This window comes from Toxoplasma gondii, chromosome VIIa (genome assembly GCF_000006565.2).
Source record: "Toxoplasma gondii ME49 chromosome VIIa, whole genome shotgun sequence".
Lineage (NCBI taxonomy): Eukaryota > Apicomplexa > Conoidasida > Eucoccidiorida > Sarcocystidae > Toxoplasma > Toxoplasma gondii.
The window spans coordinates 3094509-3116639 of NC_031474.1; the positions used below are offsets into that span (position 1 = coordinate 3094509).

The 22131-nt window shown below is 53.2% G+C and overlaps 3 protein-coding genes across 3 annotated transcripts; 1 reads left to right on the plus strand and 2 right to left on the minus strand.

Moving 5' to 3' along the window:
* Positions 1–1069: 1069 nt before the first annotated feature.
* On the minus strand, positions 1070–7178 carry TGME49_202700 (hypothetical protein). Its single transcript, XM_018779220.1, has 5 exons — positions 4285–7178; positions 3725–3789; positions 2658–3075; positions 2047–2349; positions 1070–1414 (listed from the first exon to the last, which is right to left on the minus strand). Exons 1-5 carry the CDS (start codon positions 6061–6063, stop codon positions 1199–1201), a joined length of 2781 nt encoding a protein of 926 aa, XP_018637388.1. The 5' UTR covers positions 6064–7178; the 3' UTR covers positions 1070–1198.
* Positions 7179–7329: 151 nt separating this feature from the next.
* POLR2I (DNA-directed RNA polymerase II RPB9) lies at positions 7330–11641 on the plus strand. Its single transcript, XM_018779219.1, has 5 exons — positions 7330–8461; positions 8941–9084; positions 9531–9799; positions 10332–10427; positions 10939–11641. Exons 1-5 carry the CDS (start codon positions 8427–8429, stop codon positions 11145–11147), a joined length of 753 nt encoding a protein of 250 aa, XP_018637389.1. The 5' UTR covers positions 7330–8426; the 3' UTR covers positions 11148–11641.
* Positions 11642–12522: 881 nt separating this feature from the next.
* On the minus strand, positions 12523–20966 carry TGME49_202680 (peptidase M16, alpha subunit, putative). Its single transcript, XM_002367510.2, has 8 exons — positions 19255–20966; positions 17876–18147; positions 16979–17172; positions 16360–16467; positions 15526–15713; positions 14672–14896; positions 13941–14173; positions 12523–13415 (listed from the first exon to the last, which is right to left on the minus strand). The coding sequence occupies exons 1-8, from the start codon at positions 19606–19608 to the stop codon at positions 13298–13300; spliced, it is 1692 nt and encodes a 563-aa protein (XP_002367551.1). The 5' UTR covers positions 19609–20966; the 3' UTR covers positions 12523–13297.
* Positions 20967–22131: the final 1165 nt, after the last annotated feature.

A 22131-nucleotide genomic window follows, 5' to 3' on the forward strand; every position in this document is an offset into this window, starting at 1 on the left:
CAGTTCAGCGCTTCTCTCCTTCTTCAGAGGGCGCATCAAACCCAAATGTATGCAGCTGTCGAGTCACATGTCTATTCGAGGAGCTGAAAAAACGAAAAAAAAGAGATTTTTCAGGTGTCGTATGAAGGCGCCATTCCGAGCCTCGAAGAACGTTTTTGGTTTTCTCGTTTTCAGATTGCTGAAACTTCCTTGGCAGCACCTAGACAGGTGGAGCAAAGGCAACTCCACACTGATATACATGCATATAGATATCCGTCTTTACCTGCTTGTGTGTTTATATATGTATATATATATATATATATATATATATACGCATACAGAAATGTAAGTCCTTAACTGCATGCATCAGCTAACTGGCGCTAGAGACGCACGCATGTTTCTCTGGGCGCTTGCGTGTCCACATATTCACCTGCAAATCCGGCATCGTAACTCAAAGGGCAAATCTCTCAACGGGTACACCCATCTCTTTACCGCTCTCCCTCAGCGTCTATCTATCTAAGAATAAGAGAGATAGATATACGCAGGTAGTCGAATATAGATACATAGATAGGCAGAGAGATGCATACGCAGACATGTGAATATGTATATATATATATATATATATATATGCGGACACTATTTATGCATACTTAGGTCTGCACGAAATGACTTGTGTTTTTTTGGTAATCACATGTAGAGAATTATGTGTGTGGACTTGAAAGCGGCGGCGGTTAGAGTCTCGTTGTCGCCCCAGTGTTTCCTGTATTGTTTGCATGCGTCCCGTTTATCGATTTGGGCTCCCCTGAATGGCTTTTCCTGTTTCTGCAAGTGGCGAGACACTGCAGCCTTGAAACCCACAGAAGATGCCTCAGAAGAAGCAGTAGGCGCATGCACTTCTTCCCCCTCAAATCGAGACGAAACTGGTCGAGATCTGCTGAGGAAATTGAGTGTGGGTGTGCATGTTCTGCTGGCCTCGGAGAACTTGCACGAAGTCGAGGCGACCCGCCGGAAATCGCAACGAAAAAGTCTTTTTCAAAAACTTCCAAGAGAACTGTGTCCAGCGTTGAACGCGTCTCGCGCGAAATCAGGTGCCAACATTACTTTTTTTAGTGTGTTCAAAAGCCAAGCGCGGTGGAAAAGGCACTCCAAGCAGATCGCTGCCTGGACACAGGAAATCCACATGCCTCTACGGCATCTACACCTGGACGCAGCCGCGGCCTTAGACTCCTTGATCGACTCGTCGCGGTTTTCGCTCTGGCGGTTTCGCGGAGGCAGCAGCGACCGAAACTTCAGCGCCCCGGGAGGTCACGAAAGACTGCAGAGACGGAAACAAGTGACGCAGATGAGGCAGCAGACTTCGACCGTCGCACCAATCCCCTGGAGGCAAGCAGCCAGTGAGGTCGAGGTGCACAAGATTGGGCGCAGCTGCGGCGACCTGAGAGAGGGGAAGAAGGAGAAAACGACATCTAAAAGGAGAGGTCCACACAGCGGAAAAAAAAGACAGGAATGCTCTTGGAGACCGATTCAAAGATCGGAGGCGAAGAAAAAAAGGAACGAATTCTCAGCGCAGTCAATGATTCACGGGCCTCTTGAAGACGGTCGCCTTTCAAGACAAGTGAACCAGCGTGACGGAGAGAAAGAGAAAAAGAGCGAAAGAAAGCCTTGAATATCGCCAGTTAGATGGAAATGTTTTCCAGAGAAACACAGACAGAAATGAAGCCCCTCGCGAACAATGAATTCGAAACCCAACAGTCCGTTCTCGCGTGAGCCATGCAAACACCCTCACCACGGCAAAGAAGAGCAAATCCAGAACCTAGTCCATTCTCCACCAGACAGGCAACTCCTCTTTTCAGGAAACAGATATGCACCTGTGTACAAGCACGATTCCATCCATATATACATATCCGAAAGTAACGTCTATACCCCTGCGTTCAATCATGATTGAATCCATAGATGAATGCACAAAAAACCGACATGTACACAGATGCGAATGAGCATGAGGCGACTCACAAATGTATGCACACCCAGGACTAGATACACATCTATATAGACGTATCTTTGGCTCACCCTGTGGAGACATGTGAGTCCCGTCACCTTTAGAGACGGTCCGAAAGATGGCCCGAGGTGCATTTGCAGCCGAAGGTGAGTGAGCCGCGAGCTTGCGCGGAGACGGTCCGAGCCACAAACGTCGAAGGAGGGAGAAGACACTCCAGAAAAGGTGGAAAAGCGCGGCTGCGAGAGAAGGGAAAAAAGCTGTTCCTGCTGCGCCTCTGCAGACGGGCGACACTGTCTCCCTCGACAGGAGACAGTCCCCGCAGCCTCGAGCGGACGAAAGGAGAGACAGGTCCAGTAGAGCGCGTGAGAGAGCTCCTGGACGCAGACAGAAAGAGGTGCGGCAAACGCGAGTCTCTGTGAACTTAAAACGGTGAAGGCGGCAGAAAAGGGGAAAGGAGCATGGGGCGAGAGTCGACTGAATCGCGAGGGAAACCGGCAGGGTGAAACGCGGTCGAGGAGCGCCGAAGAAAACCAAAGCAAACGCGTTTGCGTGAACAGAGAAAGAAACCAGTTCCCGGACATGCGAGGACACAGCCAAAGACGACCCGTTCCTGGAGAAGAAAAGGACAAGAGATCCTGGATTGGCTTCCACGCTCTCTACGAAAAAATGCCGGCCGGCGTACCTGCCGAAGCACTGTGCACGCGCTCATTAAGTGACAGAGATCTGTGAAGGAAAGAAAATCCTTTAACAGCCAAAGGAAGAGCGAAACCTCTTCGCCTTCAAGACGTCTTCTGGCCTGTCCTGAGACGTCCGTCTCTCTGTCCGTCTCAGGCATGTCTCCTTCTTCGCTCTCGAAGCCGGACTGCGGTGAAGCGCCTGCAGACACAATCTGCCCGCCGCTCGCCACAGCCGAGAGAAAAGGCGAGTCCTTCTGAACGCTGCGAGGTCGCAGATCCCTCGGCGAAATGCCCGCGGGAGGTGCACGCGCGGCCGGTCGCCTTCTCCGTCTATACGCCGATCCGCCGGGGCTGGTGGGAGGGGCAGAGGCCCCCAGAGTCCGCAGGAAGGCCGCCTGGAGGCGATCGAAGGTTGGGAAGCGTCTGAGGAAGGAACGAGGGAATGCATGCAAAATCGGATCTCGGGATTACAGTTCGGCCTGCGTTGGACTCTTGGTCCGACGGCGAGTGGAAAGGAGTCCAGACGGTTGAGGAAAACGGATCGGAAGAAGTAGACGCGACGAAGAGGAAAAAGAAGAGACACACGCATGCGCTGGTGGGAAGCAGACAACACGACCGAACGGAGAAGGAAAAGAAGAAAGACGCCGGACAGATGAAAGGCAAGAATGGAGCGAATGGAGCGCAGAGCCTTTCACGAAAAAGAGTCAACAACGTCGACGCAGATGTCAAGACATTTTCGTGGAGACATATTCGTCTAGCCATGCATTCACTCGGGTGCATCTATGCATCGGCATATGCAGAGAAATGTACACGGACATGTTTGTCGATGTGAACGGTATTGCGTACGTATCCGCGGACACCAGAGGCAGATCGCTTGAAGGATTCTGACGGCAAAGAAAAGCGACCGTCGAACATGAACGCCACCGACTTCGGATGGAATCACTTTCGACATCGCACAAAAAACTGCGACAGAAACGGTAGAGGGAGAAACGGGAAGCGTCTGGTTCGACCCCAAGGTTCGACACCCCAGCGACGCTTCTCCCTTTGCGGCTTCTCTCGCGCGGGACCTTACTTGCATGCAAAGATGTCTGCGTCTCGACCGTTTGCTTCCAGGAGATGAGCAGCCACAGCGACCATCTGAAAAAAGGCGACGAGGACAGAAAACTCACGACGAAAGCCCGCATTCGAAAGACCAGGGCAAACAAGAAGCCGAGAAAACATACAGGCACAACACCAATCGACTGTCTGTAAACGCACTGCATACGGCCACAACCGTACACCTCTGCATATACATGTGTATATATAGAAACGCAGATATATGCATGCATGTATGCGCGAGTCCCTATCACTGGATGGCCAGACACAAGTTTACTATAAATACGACTATATATATTTGTGTATACATGCATGTGCACACACGCATATTCCCCTATTTCGATGAAAGAATGCGCCTTTATACATACATATATATATATATATATATACATATGTGTATATATGTGTATATATGTATATAAATGTATATATATATATATATATATGTATCGATCACGCTGTGAAACCCAGGTGCTTTTGGAGGGCATAGGCAAGTTGTTTCTTTGAAATGTTTTTGGACGCATCGAGAGTTCCTACTTTCGGTCGCAGAAGAGACTCCAACCAGAGCTTCTTGGCATCCGTCACGGCTCGCGTCCACCCATGGAGTGCGTCTCGTTTTCTGGGCCACGCTGTCTCCTCCCCTTCTGCATGTTTCACGGAGGAGCTCTGTGGCCGCGTACGAGGGGATTCCACCTGCCTGTCTCCTCCATGAGCCTCTCCGTCTACGTCGTCGGCATCGAAAAGGTCTCCCTGCGTAGATTCCTCTTGGGCGCGATTGCCTTCCATCCCTCTTTCATCGTGTCTTTCTTGCTTTGTTCCGCCGTCAGTCTCCCCTTCCTCCCTCCAGACTTCGGCTTCCTTCCTTCCTTGTTTCTGAGCTTCTCTTCCCTCCTTGGACAGCCTTTCAGGCGGTACGGGGCGCTCCAGATCTGCCGCTGCTCCTCGACTTTCTGCTTCCCTTCCTCCTCGCTCCAGTTTTGCCCGCTTCCTTGGGGTCTCCACGGGCGCCGCCAGAAAGCTCGTTGAGGAGAGAAATCTGTGCAACACAAACTCTGCTGTAGGTACACTCTGGAGGAGCGTGCGAATCTGACCCGTGGACAAAAGCCGCAAGCAGACGCCCTTCGTTCCGTTTCCGTCTTTTGCTTTCCGTTCTCCTTTCCTCTTGGTTCTGTCTCTTCTCTTCTTTCCGTCCGCATCTAGATCTGTACCGCCTTCGCCAGCTGTGCACCGCTTTCTTCCTCTTGACGTCAACGGGAGACTCGGTTCTTCTCTCGCCTCGACACAAGCGGCCTTCTCTCTTGTCTCTATGCCGGCGAGTCTTTCTCTGTCGTGGTTCTCTTCCTCGGTCTTCGTCTCCTCTCCGCTCTCGCCTTCTTCGCCTTCGTCGACCCACAGGCGGTGGACGCGTCTGTTCTTCCTGCGTCTCGGTCTCTCTTCTTCCTGAATTCGGTCATCTGAGGCATCCCTCCAGATGCTGTCACCGTCCTCCTCAACGCTTGTCTTCTCGTCCACCTCACATGCGCCTTGGGAGACTGAGAGAGAAGAAAACTCTTCTCTCGCGCTCTGCGAAGACGAAGAACTCGAAGAAGAACAAAGCGGGAACGACGGTGGGGAGTGAAGAGATCCTGACGCCCTCTTTGACAGCCTACGTCGCCGTTTGACGAAAAAGCGGTCATCAACCAGGATCCAGTCTTCTTCTCCGTCTTCTTCCTGTTTCGCCTTCCCTCCTCGCCGTCGGTTGCTTCCACCAGCCACTGCCCCTTCTCTTCGTTCTTCTTGCTGGAAGTCCGCTGAGCGACCCAGTTCTGCGGCATGCACTGCATCGGGTGGGTCTGCATTTCTGCGAGGAGGTCTGGCGGCGTCCCGCCCAGCTCTCGTGTCTGTGCGGCTCCGCTTCCTTGAGTTTCTCCGAAAAAAGTCCGAGAGCATAAAAGAACGACGAATCCTCAATCCTCCCTCAACTTCGATCATTGCCTCCACCAGGGCATTCTCGTCCGCTGCTTCTCTGAGGAGCTGCTCGAGTCTCCGAGCTTCTGCGTCTTCCTCCCTCGGTTCGCCTCCGCGAGTCCCTGCCTCCCCTGCCTCTCGTTCCTCTCTTTCACCTCTCTCCCCACATCTGTCTCCTCTCTCTGGCGTTTCCATGTCTCCGTCTTCCTTCTCTCTCTCCTCTCCCCTTTCACCAAAAACGTCGGCTCCCTCCGCCTCTGTCGAGCGTCCTCTTTCTTCTTCTGCTCCTCGTTCGACGTCGCCTGGCCCTCTCTCGGAATTTTCTCTTGCCTCCTCCGGAACGCTGGCGAGCGCTCCAGAGACGTCCATCTTTCCTTGACGTGGAGGCGAGAGCGTCTCAGAGAAGAGGAACTCTGTAAGAAAGGGGGAAGCCGAATCAGCCTTCCTCCTACATAGGACCGATGGCCTGCATGCTGTTCACGCAACTTAAAAAGACCGGTCTGACTAAGAGAAAAGACGTATCCGCCACCGAACCAGCGTCTCCCTCGCGCGCTACCCCACGGCGCCGGCTCTGTCCGAAACGCCTGCTTCTTCTGTCTGTTAATTCTTCGAAAGCCTTTCTCTCCTCAGAGACGCCGAGCGCCGCATGCACCTCGTCGCTCTGCCGCTTGCTGCGCTTGCCCGAGCTCCCGCGCAGAACAGAAGGAAGAGGAGAAGAGAAGGGAGAGGAGAGAAGAAAGAGACGCTAGGGAGAAGAACAGCAGGAAAATGACAAGACGAAGACGAGGAGTAGGAGAGTGAGAAGGAACGCAGTGAGAAGAAACGCAGTGAGACGCGTCTGTCCACGAAGATTGCTGGGGAAGTTTCCGTCGTGCGACGGCAGGGAAGTTCAGCCTGCCTTCTTTTTGCGTTCCTCGCCGTTTCTTCGAGGAAGGCAGGGCGGTCCCAGAGAGGGTGAATGGAAATAACGCACAGAGACCAACAACCGCAGGTCCGCGGACAAGGCCGAACAGAAGCAGAGGAGAGCGCGCGGGGGGTCCAGAGCCGAGCGACGAGCCAGAGGAAGAGAGAGAAACCGAGAAAAAAGAGAGGGATATAGAAACAAGAACATAAGGGGAGAGAGACGGAAGGAGTCAAGGAAAACGGGGAACCTTGCGAGGACCTTTTTGTGTTGTGAAAGGTCCCGACCGCGACGCATTTTAGAAGAAGGACGGCTTCGAGCTACAGAAAAGAGATAAAAAAAGCAAACGGAGCAGGCAAAACAAACAAAATGGACTGCGGCCGAATCTGCCAGCTCTTACAAAAGTGAGAGCGTCCAGAGCGGGGCTTCGAGCTGCTTGTCTCAAGACCGGCTTCTTGCTGCAGTCCTTGGACAGGGCAGGAGGGAGTGGAAAATGCCCGAAAAAGACAAAGCAAGGAGACCCTTGAGCGACCGGAGTCACGAAAAACACGCAGTCGCAGTTGCGAAGACAACAGCGAAACAGACATGCAGAAAAGCAACTAGAGAAACAGAAACGGGAAGCTTTCTCAGGTCGAGGAATGGGTCTCAGCGGTCGCAAACTCTCTCGCTGCATGCGGTCCGCGCGTCGTCTTTGCACCAGGCGTTATGTACACTGGAACTTCTCGTTGTTCTCTCTTGAAACGACGTTTTTTACCGACTTAGTTTGTCTCTTCTTTTTTGTGCGTTTCACCCGCGCAACTTGACGGCGACCGTCTTTTTGTTGCTTTCCTTTTTTCTGGAAAAAGAAGTCGCTGCATGCGGGCGGACGCGTCTCGCGCCTCGATCGCCGTGGATGCATGTGCACAAGAGTGGCATTTCCGGTCGGTTTTGCTTCCGATTTTCAGTCTGGCTTCTGCTTCTGAATGTCTGTTTCTCGCCGCCAAAGGTTTTCTTTTCTCGGCCTTCCCCAGCGGACGTGAGGCCTTCGAAAGTACACCTCCCGCTAAGGAGAGACCGGGCGCGAGCTTCGGTCGTCGTGTGAAGAGCTGCCAAAAGAAACAAAGTTTCAAGCTTCAACCATAGGTTCCTACTTCTTTCGGACTTTGTCATCTGCACTCGATTCTCCTTTCGTTCATCTGAGCTCTCCTCTCCTGTGCCTGTGTGTCTCACGCTCGCTTGCCCTCCCTTTCGTTCGTCTCTCCCTCATGCCGTAGCATCCGCTCACCTTTACATTTGCCCTCTTCCTTCTTCTCTCTCTTTCTCTTTCATTTTCTGTCTCTCTCCGTCTCCCCTTCTGTGTTGTTGGATCTCAATCTGTTGTTGTTTCCTGCGGCGCGACTGTGCGTTTTTTTCTTTTCCGAAGGCCTCCGATCTCAGTGGTCGGCTTGAGGCGCGGCCTGCCCCGCGAGATCCTTTCCCTCGTCCTCTCCTCTCTTCGAGTGTGAAGCGGCTTTTCTTCTCTGGCGCTACAAAGGGATTCTTCTCCACTTCAGAAAAAGAATGCATGCACCTCTCTTCTTGACGTTTGGGGTTTCCGGTTTCTTCTCTTGAGCGAAACTGAATTCGTCTCCATTCGTCTTTGGCTGCATCACCGATTTCGTTTGAACCCGTCGCCTCTTCGACCTCCGTCTGGCCTTCCCATTCCGCTCCCTTCCTTTCCGAAAACGCGAAAAGCCGTCTTTCTTTGAGGGCGTTTTGTCTCCATCTTCTTTCTCCCGGACAGGGTGGTTTTCTTCTCTCTCCGACAGCACTCCTTTTCTCTTCTCTTCTTCCCGCCTCTTGTGTTGCCAAGATGATGGGGAAGTCGATGATGTTTTGTCCGGAGTGGTAGGTTTTTTTCCATAGATTCTCTTTTTTCAGTTTTCTTCTTTCCTTCGCTTCCCCCCATGTAATCCTCTCACGATTTCCTTTCTTTCTTCCTCGTTTATCCCCTGACCTTCACCTTCTTTCTCTCCCTCCCGTTCTCTCTGTCCCCCCTCCCCTCACCGTGTTCTCTCCTCCTCTCTTGTTCTCTCTCGCCTTCTCGCTCCGAGTGCCGCGTTTTACTTTCTGAATCGCCGCGCTCCATTCCTCCCTCGCCGTCTCCGTCTCGCAGGCTCCGCCTCCCTTCTGTGTCTCCAACGGTCTCCGGTGCATGGATACTCACTCGCCTTCCTGCCGCATGCAGTTCCGTTGAGAGAGTCGTCCGAGAGACCGAAGGGGCGAGTGCACCTCCGGTCTGTTGGTTGGCGATGCGTGTGCGTCTCTCTCCGTCTCCCTCTTCAGTCACTGGTTCTGGCGATGTCTCTCTGTTCTTCGTTTTCCAGCAACAACATGTTGTATCCGAGAGAAGACAAGGAGAAACGCCAGCTGCAGTTCCTCTGCCGACAGTGCGACTACTCGCGGTATCCGAAGAAAACTGACACGGCGCAGCACATCGTCGAGCGAACGAACTTCAACTTCAAGTCCAAGTGAGGTCTCTCGAGCGGCCGCAAAGAGAATGGCAACGTGCATGCAAAGGAAAAGGAAAAAGGGGCACAGAGAGTGAGAACCAGAAGAAGCGAGGGACGACCAGAAGGACGGATGGAGAGGAGAGAAGCGGCCGGAGCAAAGAAGAGAAAATAGAAAACAGAGTGAAAAGAGATAAGTGAACCGGAGAGGACAGGACAACAAGAGGGAAGAAGAGAGAGTAAGAACGAGAAGAGCAGAAAGGAAGCAGGAGCTCAGGAGGGAGGCGAGACATGAAAGAGAGATTTCAAGTTCGCATGCCAAGACTCCGGAGGCAGTGGTCCGACGAGGAACGCGATGTCACTGTCCGTCATCTGTCCCGCGTTGTCTCAGGCGGCGTCCTTTTGCTCCCCTTCCAGGGTCCTTTTTCTCGTTGCATCGAAGTCCAAGAGATGTTCTTTTTCTGCAGGGAGGACATCGTGATCTCTTCGGATCTGTCGAAAGATCCAACGTTAGGTCGTGTGTTCGACTGGCGATGTCCTCGATGCCGGGGCGTTGGCGGCGTCTTCTACCAACTCCCAGAACGCGTCGCAGAAGATGCCATGACGCTCGTCTACGTCTGCACCCAACCTGGGTGTGGAGCCTGGGAGATTCAGCAGCCTGATGGGCAGGGCACAGGCGAAGACGGCAGAAGAGAAAAGGAAGACGACTCGCTCTCGTCGCCCAGCGAACCGAGAGGTAGCTGCTCCCCTAGAGAGAACGAACGGAGAGAGACAGTGCAGCGAACGGAGAGAGACAGCGCAGCGAACGGAGAGAGACAGGGCAGCGAACGGAGAAGGAACGTCGACAGATAGACACGAGCAACGTCCAAGGCGCGACTTCCCCAAGCAGGCTAACCTCAAAGCAAACGCGACAGAAAGAGGCGGAACAAACGGAAAAAAGTAGCTGCTTCAAGCATGTTATGTTCATATATATATATATATATATATATAAATACATATATGCATACCTCTATAACTCTACGTATACTACTCTCTGTCATTATATATATATATATAAAGATATATATATACGTATATGTTTGTATCATTGAATTGAGCAGCATGCTCATAATGGTAGACATGCGTGGATGGCTCCGAGAAGAAGGCATGTCGGAGGACGAAGAAGCTCCACAAGGTACAGAGGGCGGTCGGTAGCCTCGACCGCGGGGAGGGCCTCAAGCGTCTTCACTGGCCTCGTGTCTGCCTCATTCTTTGCCTGTCCTCGCCAGGAGCTCCTTTTCGTCTGCACGAGGCGAAAGTGGAAGAAGATGAAAGTTCTGTCGCCGGCGCCTTGGAGGCGGGTGCGCTCTCTGTGAAGCGAGCAGGTCAGAGGCAAGAGAGCACCGAAACGCAGAGAAGGAAAGCGCAGCGCGCGAAAAAAAGATGGCGGGAACGCAGAGGCAGAGAGAAAGAAGCGAAACTTGGAAGAGCAGAGAAGCTGATGAAGAGACACAAGTTTCGCGGCTTCTCTTGCGCGGGTGCCTTGATAACAGCTGCAACGTTGAAAGACGCCTGGAGGGAGAATAAGGAGAAAGCGGAGGCGAAGCACCATCCAAAGAAAGGGAGGAAAGGAGGACGATGTAAGAAGAAGTTAAAAAAAGGGAAAAGGCCCGGAGAATGCGCATGCAGTCGCGAGTGCAGGGAGAAGAGCTGGCAGACAAACCTGCGAGCTTTTCTTCTGTCGGGGCAACGAGGCGTCTCGCCACATCGCCTTTTCGCTGTGCTTTCCTCTGTGTTCCGTCTCGCGTCCTTCTTCTTTTCCTTGCATGCATGCGTTGTGGGCGCCTCTGCACCGCTGCTTTCCTCTGTGAATTCTGCATCGCCTTCTGCTTTCAGCGGCTGAGGCGCAGGACGAGGACCGAGAGGCAGAGTTCGGAGACGCTCCACTTGGCGGCGAAGTCGAGGAAGACGACGACTTGTTTGGCGAGCGCGAGGAAGAAGAAATTCTCGAGTCCCAAGACGCCTTCGACGAAGACGACCCGTACACCCACCGTCTCGAGCCGCAGGACGGATCTGTGGGAGAGCTCGACGTCACGTTTGACTGAAGCGTCAACGCGCGTTTCCTGGAGGAAAAGAGGAAGGACCGACGTCTCGTCGAGACAAAGAGAACGGACGGAGGCGAACGAGAGGAGCTGCTTTCTGTCTGTCTGTGCTTCGGAGTTCTCGTTCCAGCTGACTCAACTGTCAGAGTGGAGGCGACATGGAGAACGGGTGTGTGCGTGTGTGTGTGTACAGACGCAGAGAAGTCAGAAGCCGAGATTATAGCTCTGTTTGTGTCTTCCTGTTCTCTTTCATTCTTCCCCCCTGGGAGCCTACGAGACGCTTGGTCTCGACTTCTGCGTACTCCCTGCGGCTTTTCGCGGCAAACGTTTCGTCACTTTCCTTCGTCCAAGTCTCCGTCGTTTTCGCTGGCTCCTGGCCAACGCTTCGCCATTCTCTTCGCTTCTCTCTCGCAATATTTTCCCTGTGAAGATTCCTACTTCTCTGAGACGCTGAAAAACTTGGCTTTATCCTGACTTAAAATTTTCTGAACGTGAACGAGATGCACGCATGCAAACAATTGTAAACATGCAACAATCTTCCACGACACGAAGGTGGACAAACTCCAACAATCGGGATTGACATCTCATACGTACACACACGCGCGCACAAACATATATATATATGCATACACGCATACGTATATATATATATATATATATATATATATATATATATATTTGAGTAGACGGCGACCTTTCAATTGGATGCATGTACAAGAAATAGGAGTGGCTGCTGTAGCTTGAGTCTGGAGTATCAGGGGGATTGTATGGTGAAGGGACTGGTCATATATCGGAGACAGGTGAGCTGGTTTTTCTCAGGTTCTCGGCTGTCTCCTGCGTCCTCCAATCCTCCTCAACAGGTCTGAGGCTCGTTCTTCCTCAAAAACCTCCTACCGCTGTCCGCGCATCGAGTATCTCCGTTCTCTCGGGATCTCTCCTTTCTCTGTTTCTTTTTTGAGTCTTCCTCAATCTGTCTCACCTTTCAGTTTCCTCTACCGTTGTGTTGATTCGCCTTCTCAATCTTTCTGAGGTCTTTCATTGATCTCTGAATCTCTCTTCATTGACTTTACCATACTGTTTATATCTGCCCACCTTTTTCTTCCTTCTTCCCTGGATTTTCTCCTCCTCGCTCCCTCCATCTTTCGTTTTCTCCTGTCTGTCTCCTCTCTCTCTCTCGGGTGTTTCTTCATGAAGGAAGGAGGCCCGTGTGGGGTTTTGAGTCGCCACAGCGAGAAAAGGACGGAACGCGTGGCTGCATGCGCTCTCGGAAGAGGAGAAACACAAGAGAAGACGAGAGAGAGAAAAAAACGAACGCTCTTGGCAGACGGGAACACGATGAGAGCGAGGCAAGAGGGTGAACTGTGAAAGAGGTCGTGTACCTGGTTGCTCGCACCGTTTAAGGTGCCGCAAGCCAGCTATCGGAAGCCGAGACAACGCGCGTCTGGCTCCAACAGCGAAGAGAAACCATGAAAACTGATCTCGAGTTCTACAGAATGTCCAGAGTTGAAGACTCGTCGGCACCGCCTCCGCATCCTCTGTTCTCAGCAAGCGGTGGCTGTCCTCCCCAGGCTTCCATAAATGAGCTGAGTAAACGGAGAGCGGGGCCGCCGGCGACGCACAATCGCGAGAAGCCTACAAAGCGAGAAAACATCTTCCCTCCCTCAAAAACAGTGCGGAGAGGAGGAACCTGGACAAACACTCGCTCTCAGGGAACCTGAGAACGGGGACAAAAGTTCCAAGAAGAAGCGAAAGAGAGAAACGTAACCAGTGATCTGGTCTGCCCCACACAGTGTAACGCATCTGTCTGCTAGGAAGAGAGAACCATACCAATCAGACTACGCGCGTCCTCGCTGCAGCCCACATCCACGCAAGGTGTGTCTCTTTCAGTTCGCTCTGTTGATCTCCTTCTCGTTCTCTCTCTGTTGATCTCCTTCTCGTTCTCTCTCTGTTGATCTCCTTCTCGCTCTCTCTCTGTTGATCTCCTTCTCGTTCTCTCTCTGTTGATCTCCTTCTCGTTCTCTCTCTTTTTTGGTTTTGTCTTCTCTCTCGAACGCGAGGTAGACACGTTCCTTCCTCTCGGAGGACGGGCGGCGCATGCAGCTTTCTTCGTTTCCGAGACCTTTCCAATTCTCTCTGCGCCCTGCTTTTCAGCTTCACTTGCCGACGCCCGCGGCTCGGAGAGCAGCGCGTACCTCCTCGTAGTGCGGGACGGTCGAAACGTCACCGTAGGCAACGACGGTCGGCGGCTTCTTGTACATGGCGTCCACAACTCTGAATGCGCCAGGGAAGCAAATGCATGCACGTGGATATCGGACAGCGAAAAAGAAAACAGCGCGAGAAAAAGAAAACACCGCGAGTCAGCACATGTCCCGACCCTTCGCCGTGGCGGTTCGCTTCTTGCGGTTCCCTCGGTTTGCAGAACACGATGCATCTCTCCTGTTCCGAAGACGAATGCGTGGAAAAGCGAAGGACAGTCCTGGATGACTCCGCGTTCCTGGGCTGCTTCATGCTCAGTTGGTCTGCGTCTGTCTACACTTTGAGCTGTCTGAGTCACCTCCTTGACGCGAAGCAGACGCCGCCCCCCCCGACTCGGCTCACTCTCCTGAGAATAAGGATTCTGCGCTCTTTCGTCCGCGCGGTCCTCCCTTTCGCGCTCTCCATGTTTCTGCGTCTCTCCTTCCTTCCGGTCCTCATCCCTCTCTGCGCCCACACGCTCGCTACCTTCCGGTGCGTTGTCTCTCTGGCGCCTGCATGCGTTTAGGCTTCACTCTCTCGCGTCTGTTTCCAAACTCTCACCTCTTGATGTCAGCCTCGGTCACGGCGTCGATGGCCGTGCAGAACTCCTGCGGGGAGATGACGCGGTTGCTCATCAGCAGTTGGCGGCCGACGTCTTCCATGACGATGCCGCGGCACTCGAGATTCATGAAGATTGACGACTTGAGCGAATTCTTCGCGCGCTGCAGCTCCTCCTTCGTTACAGAGACCATTTTGCCGAACTGCTCCGCCATCACCTTCACGGCGTTCGCGGACTGCATGTCCAAAGAAAAGTGCATGCACCACGCGGTGTACATACAGTCAGACACACCCCAAGGTGTACGTACACCCCCGGATACACCCGAGGTGCGCCCATATGCGTGTGGGTCGAGAAAAGGCCGAGAAAACAGACGGGACAACAGCGTTGCAAAGTACACGCGCGAGCAGAACGATCCTTCTGTCATCTGTTATCTCGTCCGAGATTCGCCTTCGAACGCCCTTCCCTGGAACTCGGTCTCTTGTTCGTGTCTCTTCGACAGTCCGTGCGGCGCATGCAGACGGGGACCTCCCCTGTGTCAGACACCGCGAGATCTGCCGCCTTCTCTTCTTCGCCGCAGTCGGGCCGCGGGGGCAGGCGAGGCAAGCAGACAGCTCTCCGGCCGCGCGGACTCTTCCTGCGACGCGCCGTCGAGCGAAAGACCTCTAAGTGTCGGCCTTTCAGTGGAGAGACTCGCGGGCCGCTTCACCCCTAAGAGACTGGCGGTTCTTCTCACCTTGGTCGGATCTGCGAGCATGTACAGGCCAAAGATGCCTGAGTCGGTGTACTGGGTGTTGAACGCCATGGCGCTCTCGACCCACTCATTCTGGTTGAGCACGTTCAAGTACAGTCGAGTGTACATGCCTTTCCCTGGTCCTCCCGTCGAGAACGCGCCGCCGCCACCAAGGATTGTTTGCAGAACAGAGTACGCCACCAAGTCGCCTCCGTTCCAGCCGCCCGGCTGCCACCGAGAAGCGCACAAGGAGAACAACAGATGAAGAGAACAGCAAATGAACAGAGCAGCAAATGAGCAGAGCAGTAGAGGAAGAAACGTCATGCAGTAGAGAAGAGACAAAGAAGAGCACCTTGCGATTCCACTGAAACCGGTGTGCCGGTCATCCTCTCTGTGGCACCCTCGAGAGGCGCGGCCGGTGTCCCCTCTCTCCGCCACAGCAGCTGAAGAGGGAACTGATTTGAAACTCTGATTTCTACGCGTCTCTTGAAGGGACCTCGACGACCCCCCGTCTCGACACCAAGAAAGCGACGAAAGCATCGAGAACTCTCTGAAAAGCTTCGCTTGTCCTCTTGCATGTCGGCATGTCTCCCGACTGTTGTCTGCCCGAGGCGAGAACGCACAAAAATGAGTTCCGACCGCCGGGGCGAAGCGAAGAAGAACAGACACGAAGAGGAGAACGGCGACGCGAAAGGAACGCCCTCTACACACTTCAAAAAATACGCAAGCGCCTGTGTACGCTTGCCGTATGCAGCTGCGCACAGTGGCCGCGGCTCGGGCGCTTTGAGCGAGAAAGGCTTTCTGCAGTCTGAGGGGGTCGAGACGCACTGAAAAGGAGACTCTTCGGCGCTTCTTACCGTTTCAAAGGCAATGGCCATGTGTGCATGCGGGGACGGAGTTTCCAGGCGCACATCTCCTCCAGTGTACACAGGCGAAGCGACAGTTCGCTTCGAAGGCGGAATGGCGTTGTAGTCCACAAATGCGCGCATCAGCCATGTGCACAACTCGTCGTGGTTCACATTCACGCCAACGAACACCATGTTTTCTGAAACCAGAAAGCCAGAAACCTCTACAAACGGCAGATACTTCGACGTGTTGGTGTGCATGCGTGCGGCATGCAAACACAGCTATACATGCATATACATATATATATATATATATATATATACGTATACATATGTACACAGATTTATATATATATATATAGATATAGATACGTATGTCTCTCTCTCTACAGATATACATCTGTCTACATATATATATATATATATATTTTCTACATGCATGTACGTGTATACGGTTTCGAAGATCAGGGAGGCACCACGGCACGACCAAAGTGGTGTGGGTCCCAGGGAGAGACCGCCGCGCATCTTTGAACGAGGCAGAAACGACCCGAAGAGTGACAGTAACAGACTGCGCTCAATTCAAGGAGAGCGTGGGCAGACAGCGGCCAAACGAGTGAACGTCGGATTCACGCATCACCAGTTCTCACAGATACAGAGAAACCGACTTCGACGCCCGCCACCGTAGTCGAACGTGTGCAGCGACGTTTGACTCTAGAAACGCGTGACTCTGTACAGACGTCCTGTGACTGCGTGGGGAAAGCTGGACCCGCGAGGGTGAGACAGCCGCAATTCGGTCCCAGGTCGCCTGCTCTGCAGCCAAGTGCAGTGCATGCATGCGCAGCTGACCAGGGGAGAAGTGCTGAAGCATGTAGTGGCGGATGACGTCGGGGTTGTAATGGCCGAGGCTCCTCTCGGTGCAGTGCAGCTTGTGACCCAAAGTGTTGTTGTGCCACGCTGGAGAGACACCGAGAAGAACAAGGACGTCAACGGAGGACGCATGTGTAGGTGCCAGTCTCTAATACAGAGGAAATCGGCGAGACGCGACGCCCTGTCGATCCTCCTTTCTCTGCATGCATGCTGTGTTTCTGACCCACACAACCGTCCCGCACCCCGGACCTCGCTCACATCGAATGAACAGAGACACTACACACTGCCTCGGATACTGAATACGAGTCGGTGACGAGCCGCCGACAACTCGCTTGTGGGGACTGCTGCACACCGCCGCCCGACAGGACAGCGTCCATCAGGGAAAGATGTCAATGGAGAAAAGCTCTCTGGCATTCCCTGAACGGAGTGACATGCTGGAAAAAGTCGCTCCCATGGTCTGCACTTTGAGCTGAGGCGCACGAAGTGTGGACTCTGCGCGCAGCGTGGCTCGCCTTCTGAGGTGATCGGTTTCTCTCCTCTTCCGCTTCTCCGTTGACCGGCTTCTCTTGCTCAACGTTTCTCCTCTCTCCCGCCTCACCTGTCGTGTGCAGCAGTTCAGAGACCATTTGGTCTGGCATGTGCTCTAGGCGCTTGCGAGCCATGATGAGTTTCTCCTTGCATGCCTTCAGCTCCCAGGGAAGGAAGCGAGGAAAGAGGACGTTCCCCGTCAGCATCGGGACCAGCAGCGGCATGTGCGAACGCAGGCACTCTGCACTGTACACCAGGTGTTCCCTGCGAAGAAACGAGCGAGCAGCAATCCGCATGTCACCCGAGAAGGAGAACGAACGCTCGCAAGTCGAGAACAAAACGGGTGCAACTCTCCGCCTCAAGGACTCGCCTCTCAGGAGACCTCCCAGTGGACATCGGGCTACGTGTACAACGTGTACCACGAAGCTGCGTTTCGAAATGTACGCTGGATAGCATTACGCCGCTTCCAGCACTGCAACGCTTGCAGGTGACGCGCTGGAAGGAAAGCTGGAGCGAGGAGTGACGGACGAATCAAGTTGCTCGAACGTTCGTCCAACGCTCTTACAGACCAAAGGACGGAGACGGAAGTCTCGAGTCACTCGTTCCACACCGCGTTTTTTCTCTCAACTTTGGCATTCTCGGACAAGACAACGAAAGCCTTCTGTTTCCCCACGACTCTTCCCCCTCCTCTCGTACAGCCAACTGTTTTCTCCTGCCACCCTGCGTCTCCCTGTTCCAGCGCGTCGCCGGCTCAGTGCATCTTCCTGAGTCTCCTTCTTCCTCCCGATCCTTCTATCCCTCTGGCCTCTTGGTTTGCCCTGCCCGCAGCGGCCTCTGCGCTCTCTGACCTCCCCTCTGCTGCGACAGACCATCATTGACGGACGAAAGAAAACGGCCCGCTCGTCGTGGAAAACGCGAGAGAGGCACTTTGGTCAAACTGTAAGTCTCCCCTCCCCAGAAAACTCACCGGCCGACGACGCATCCCGCGTTCGCGCCCAACACCTCGATAGTTTTGACGGTTCGCAAAAGCGACAGATGAGCCGTGGAGGCGAAAGCAAGGTTCTGGATCATGTGGGTGACGCCAAAGTTCGTGACGTCTTCAAAACGAGTGCCTGCATGCACGAAGAGCCCCAGGGAGGCGGTCAGGCCTCCTCGATCCATCGACGCAATCCGCAAGCCGTTGTCCAGCTTCGAGTATTGGATGTTGCTGTGGGGTGGGACGTAGTCTCGGAGATCCGCCTGAGAAGAAAAGTCGAGACGCGTTCCGTGGAAGTGGCTGGGTTCCGCAGTCAGAAACATTTGACTTGAAGTGCACAAAAAGATGTGGAGGCTCGCGGACAATGGGGTGTATGGACAGACTGCTTTTGGAAGAAACTCAAGCTGAGCGAAACAGAGGTCCCAGTCTAGGCGCGGGGAAGCGGCAACAGCGCAACTCCGAAGACACATGAGTCGGCAAAAAAAGTGGAAATGGCACTTCTCAGACTTGCATGCAAACGAATCTACGTAGAGAGAAGCTCGAGAAGAGGGGACAGGTGAAGCCTTGCCACCTAGGGAAAGAGAAGAGGGGACAGGTGAAGCTCTTATTTTCGCCTGGTCCGGTGATTTGTATGGAAACATGCACGAGAATGTGCGAACGTAAACAAAAACGGCTTCCAAATGCACTCGCCAGATCTGACGGTCAGAGTGCTGTTCCTGTTCGTCTACAGGGAACGTCGCTTTCGCTCAGACCGAAGGTCTCTCAGAACACAGCTTCAGGTATCTGTGCAAGTGACGTGGAACTCAGAGAAACGTAAGAGTCAATTTCCTTTAGTGTCTCTTTTTAGAATGGTCGAGAAAGCGAACCCGCGCTGTTTTTTACAGTTCCGGGAAGTCCGCACGACCTTGGATGTTGTGTTCTGCCCTCTCTCCGCAAGCCAAAGTTCAACAGCAGAAAACACATGGAACACACGTTGGGTGTCTCGGCTGTTTCGCCCAGGAAACGCTTGTCCATTCTCGGTTCTGCGACCTCGGGCAACGCAACCATCGTCAGTCCGGGGGAAGACACTTTGCCTGCGTCGACATCTTTAGATCCCGTCAACCCCAGTACGACGCGCTCAAACAAACGACTGCGGAAGTTTGAGTCACGCTCCTCAATCCGCGTTCGTAACGAATCCGAGACGACAGTGAAAGAAGAGCGCGGGAGCCCTCTCGCTGTTCATGTGGGTCCAAATAGGGAGGGTTCGTCGAGGAGCTCAGTACACACCGAAAAAGAAGTCCAGATGCGTTTTCTGCCCGTTTGTGTGTTCACCGGGGCGGACTTGTGTCTGCCCGAGACTTCTCTTCTGCACGCCCGCCCGCGGCCCTTACAGGCTCCAGAATGCTTTGGTCGAGGGGGATGCCCTCGTACACGTTTCCCTTGGTGTTCTCCTTGCCGACGTAGTAGTACTTGAATTCCGGGACTTCTTCCATGACTTTCTCCATGTCTTCCTTGACGAACGGGACGCGCCGGTACTCAGGCGCCGGACCCGCCTTCGGCTGCAGCGCCGCGCCGCTCAGAAACCGCTTCTCTGTGCGCTGGAACGCCGGCGTCCATACACCCGAGGCAGGTGTCGATACACCCGAAGCGGACGCTGCGGCGAGCGCGGCAGGACGCAGACACCTGCGTCGAAGGCAGGTCGAAACGCCTGGTGCGTTTCTGCGGAAAAGAATCGAGGCGTTCATGTTGACGAGGAGGCAGCCACGCGGGAAAGTGGCAAGTGCGGCGTTGTCAAGGAAGGAAGCGCGGAAAGGAAGGCTGCGTTCCGTCAGGGGAGGGACGGGAACGCGGAAGTCGAAAGCAGCGCCGTAGGCGAGAGCGTGCTAGAACGAAGTGCGCGACTGCTCCCGGTAGAAAAGTGTAGGCGGGAGAAAGCGGGGAGGAGAGGCTGAGAAGGGAGGAAGAGGTCCGATGCACAAGGAAAACGTCGCGGAACGAGGAACGCCTCCGTCTAGAGGACGCGCATCCCAGGAGAGTACGTTCCAGAGCCGAAGCGTGGAGCTGTGTCCTAGGTGTGCCGCAGCGACAGAAAGAAGTGACTTCCAAGAGAGCGGAAAAGTTGCCAGGCACTCCAGTTCTCGGTCTTCCTCGCAAAAGTACCACACGCGTGCTGCTGCAGCAACCCAGGAAAAGCCTTTGGGCGCCGCCCCCTGAGAAAAGGACTTGCCACCGCTTTTTTGCCCGTCAATGCATGCGCGCTTACCCTGAGACGCCTGAGCCCCGCAACGCGCAGGACGAGCTGAAGAGAAAGGGCCTCCTCTCCGTGGCAGGACAATTTTCACAAAGAAAGGAGTTCGCGATTCACTGGAATGTGGACGGAGGTGGTTTGCTTGGTAGAATGCTGACGTTCACAAAGCGAAGAAGTGCCCCGCTATAAACCACCTCAGCACTACGGGAGTGGGAGTGTGATACCACTGTTCTCCTCTGCCTGAAGTTCTGAACTTTCGGCTTTGTAGACAATAGATCTGGGAGACGAGCCCGCGATACACCGCTTACCTTCTACACCATTCGTAGCTTGGATTTTCTAAGGAGCGAAATCCGAAGGAAATGGGGAAAACAAGACCTCTGGGAGGTAGACGATTGGCGTCCTCAAACACTCGAGTCCGTCAGTAAAACGCCCTTGCACGAAAGGCAAATGTGCTCCATTTCGATTCTGAACGTGGGATAAGTCGAGGAGAATGCTTGGTTTTCTCCATTCAATGGAGGCAGAGATTCTTTACCCGTACAGCGAACTCTGGTGCTGTGCAGTTACGGACCGAATGGGGAGTGGAGTTTACCTGCTGGAAACTCTGAGAGAATGCTCTTGGTGTTTGTCTTGCAGATTGCTCTCGTTATTATGATGGAACAGTGCTCTCCCCATTCTGGTAGTAAAGTGCTCTCGTTATTCTGATCCTAAAATGACCTCGCTATTCTTGTGGTGAGAGTCTTTCGCCACTCTGATTGTAAATCATGGGGAACTTCAACAGGCGACAAATCTACGCGTTGTATGTGTCGTAGGGACCTCATCGTGTTCTCACACGATACGAAACTTTTTTAACCGAGAAGGTAATGCAGTTCAAGGCCCCTGTAGCTCTACCCAGAATGCTGAAGTTTATCGGAAAAAACAACATATGACCGCAGGTAGAAACAGAATGCTGCACTGTCTGTGGTCACACATGCCTCGTCTGTAAACGAGAGACTTGCGTAACATGGCATTCACATTCGTTTCGTAGATTGTCAAAGCGGTACGAGTCTCGCAGGAGAAAGGGTGTGAGAAACCACACAGCTTTGTCTCTTCACGCTTGCTCTAATTCTTTGGTGAAGCAGTCGAGTTCTCAAAAGCAGTCTACCGCGGCAGATCACTGGGTCCACAAGGTAAATTCGTGTTTCAGGGCTGCTCGCGTCGCAGTTCATTCGAATGTCACTTTTACCGTGACAGTGTAGCAGCCCTTGTCCGTCCTCGATGTTGCATTGGTGTTTTCCGTAGATATATGAGAATTTGAGGTTGCTACCCAACAGAGATCGTTGCTTTCTGCCTCTAGCGGCATTTCCGTTTGTGTACCTGTAGATGTCTACATATGGATGCTGCTTCGGTGAAAAAAAGTCCAAACAGCTGGTGACTGGAGAAAATAGAAAGCGTCTCTGCCGCGGACAGCAACAAGTATCACAAAGACAAGGACGCTTTCCCTACCTGTCAGCTGTCAACAACAACTTCAGAAGGCACAACAGCGTTGACTACAGACACGAAAGAGCAGCTGAGACGGCAAATCTCAAGGATTAGCACAGACGGTTTCGCTGCGACCAAGCACATCCAAAAATCCAGTGCCAATACGCGTTCTCTTTTCTGAAGATTCCATTCCACTCCAACGTGCCTCCGCCACCGCGCCAAATCGTAGAAGCAGTTCTCCTAACAGCAGCAGTCTGCTGAGCGCACCAAGCCATATTCTTTCGGACACAAGTTGAATTCCATTTGTCTCTAACGAGATCTCTGTCTAAGGAAGAACCTTGACCTTTAACAGTTCGTCTCGGAACTTGCAGCAGAATTGCCGACTCGCAAGAATCGACGCCCATTTCCCTGTTTCTCGTCGAGTGTAAAGTTTAAACTTAGTGCAAGTTAATCTTCTGTTGTATGTTGGTATGACGGTTAGAAAACATTCATCGATATTGATATTTGTATTTCATTGACACGTTGAGGACACACATACCAACAAACCAGCAATATATTGTGT

Bases quoted from the DNA above. Each gene is read 5' to 3' on its own strand.
- TGME49_202700 (XM_018779220.1), bottom strand. From the start codon at position 6,063: ATGGACGTCTCTGGAGCGCTCGCCAGCGTTCCGGAGGAGGCAAGAGAA. The intron at 3,076-3,724 runs GTAAGGTCCCGC...TTCCTTCCTCAG, and splicing joins GCAGACATCTTTGCATGCAA to ACGCTTCCCAACCTTCGATC. The intron at 1,415-2,046 runs GTGAGCCAAAGA...CCCCTCTCTCAG, and splicing joins GACTCACATGTCTCCACAGG to GTCGCCGCAGCTGCGCCCAA.
- TGME49_202680 (XM_002367510.2), bottom strand. From the start codon at position 19,608: ATGAACGCCTCGATTCTTTTCCGCAGAAACGCACCAGGCGTTTCGACC. The intron at 14,897-15,525 runs GTAAGAAGCGCC...TCTCGGTGGCAG, and splicing joins TGGCCATTGCCTTTGAAACG to CCGGGCGGCTGGAACGGAGG. The intron at 14,174-14,671 runs GTGAGAAGAACC...TTGGACATGCAG, and splicing joins TGCTCGCAGATCCGACCAAG to TCCGCGAACGCCGTGAAGGT.
- POLR2I (XM_018779219.1), top strand. From the start codon at position 8,427: ATGATGGGGAAGTCGATGATGTTTTGTCCGGAGTG. The intron at 9,800-10,331 runs GTAGCTGCTCCC...TGTCCTCGCCAG, and splicing joins GTCGCCCAGCGAACCGAGAG to GAGCTCCTTTTCGTCTGCAC. The intron at 10,428-10,938 runs GTCAGAGGCAAG...TTCTGCTTTCAG, and splicing joins GCTCTCTGTGAAGCGAGCAG to CGGCTGAGGCGCAGGACGAG.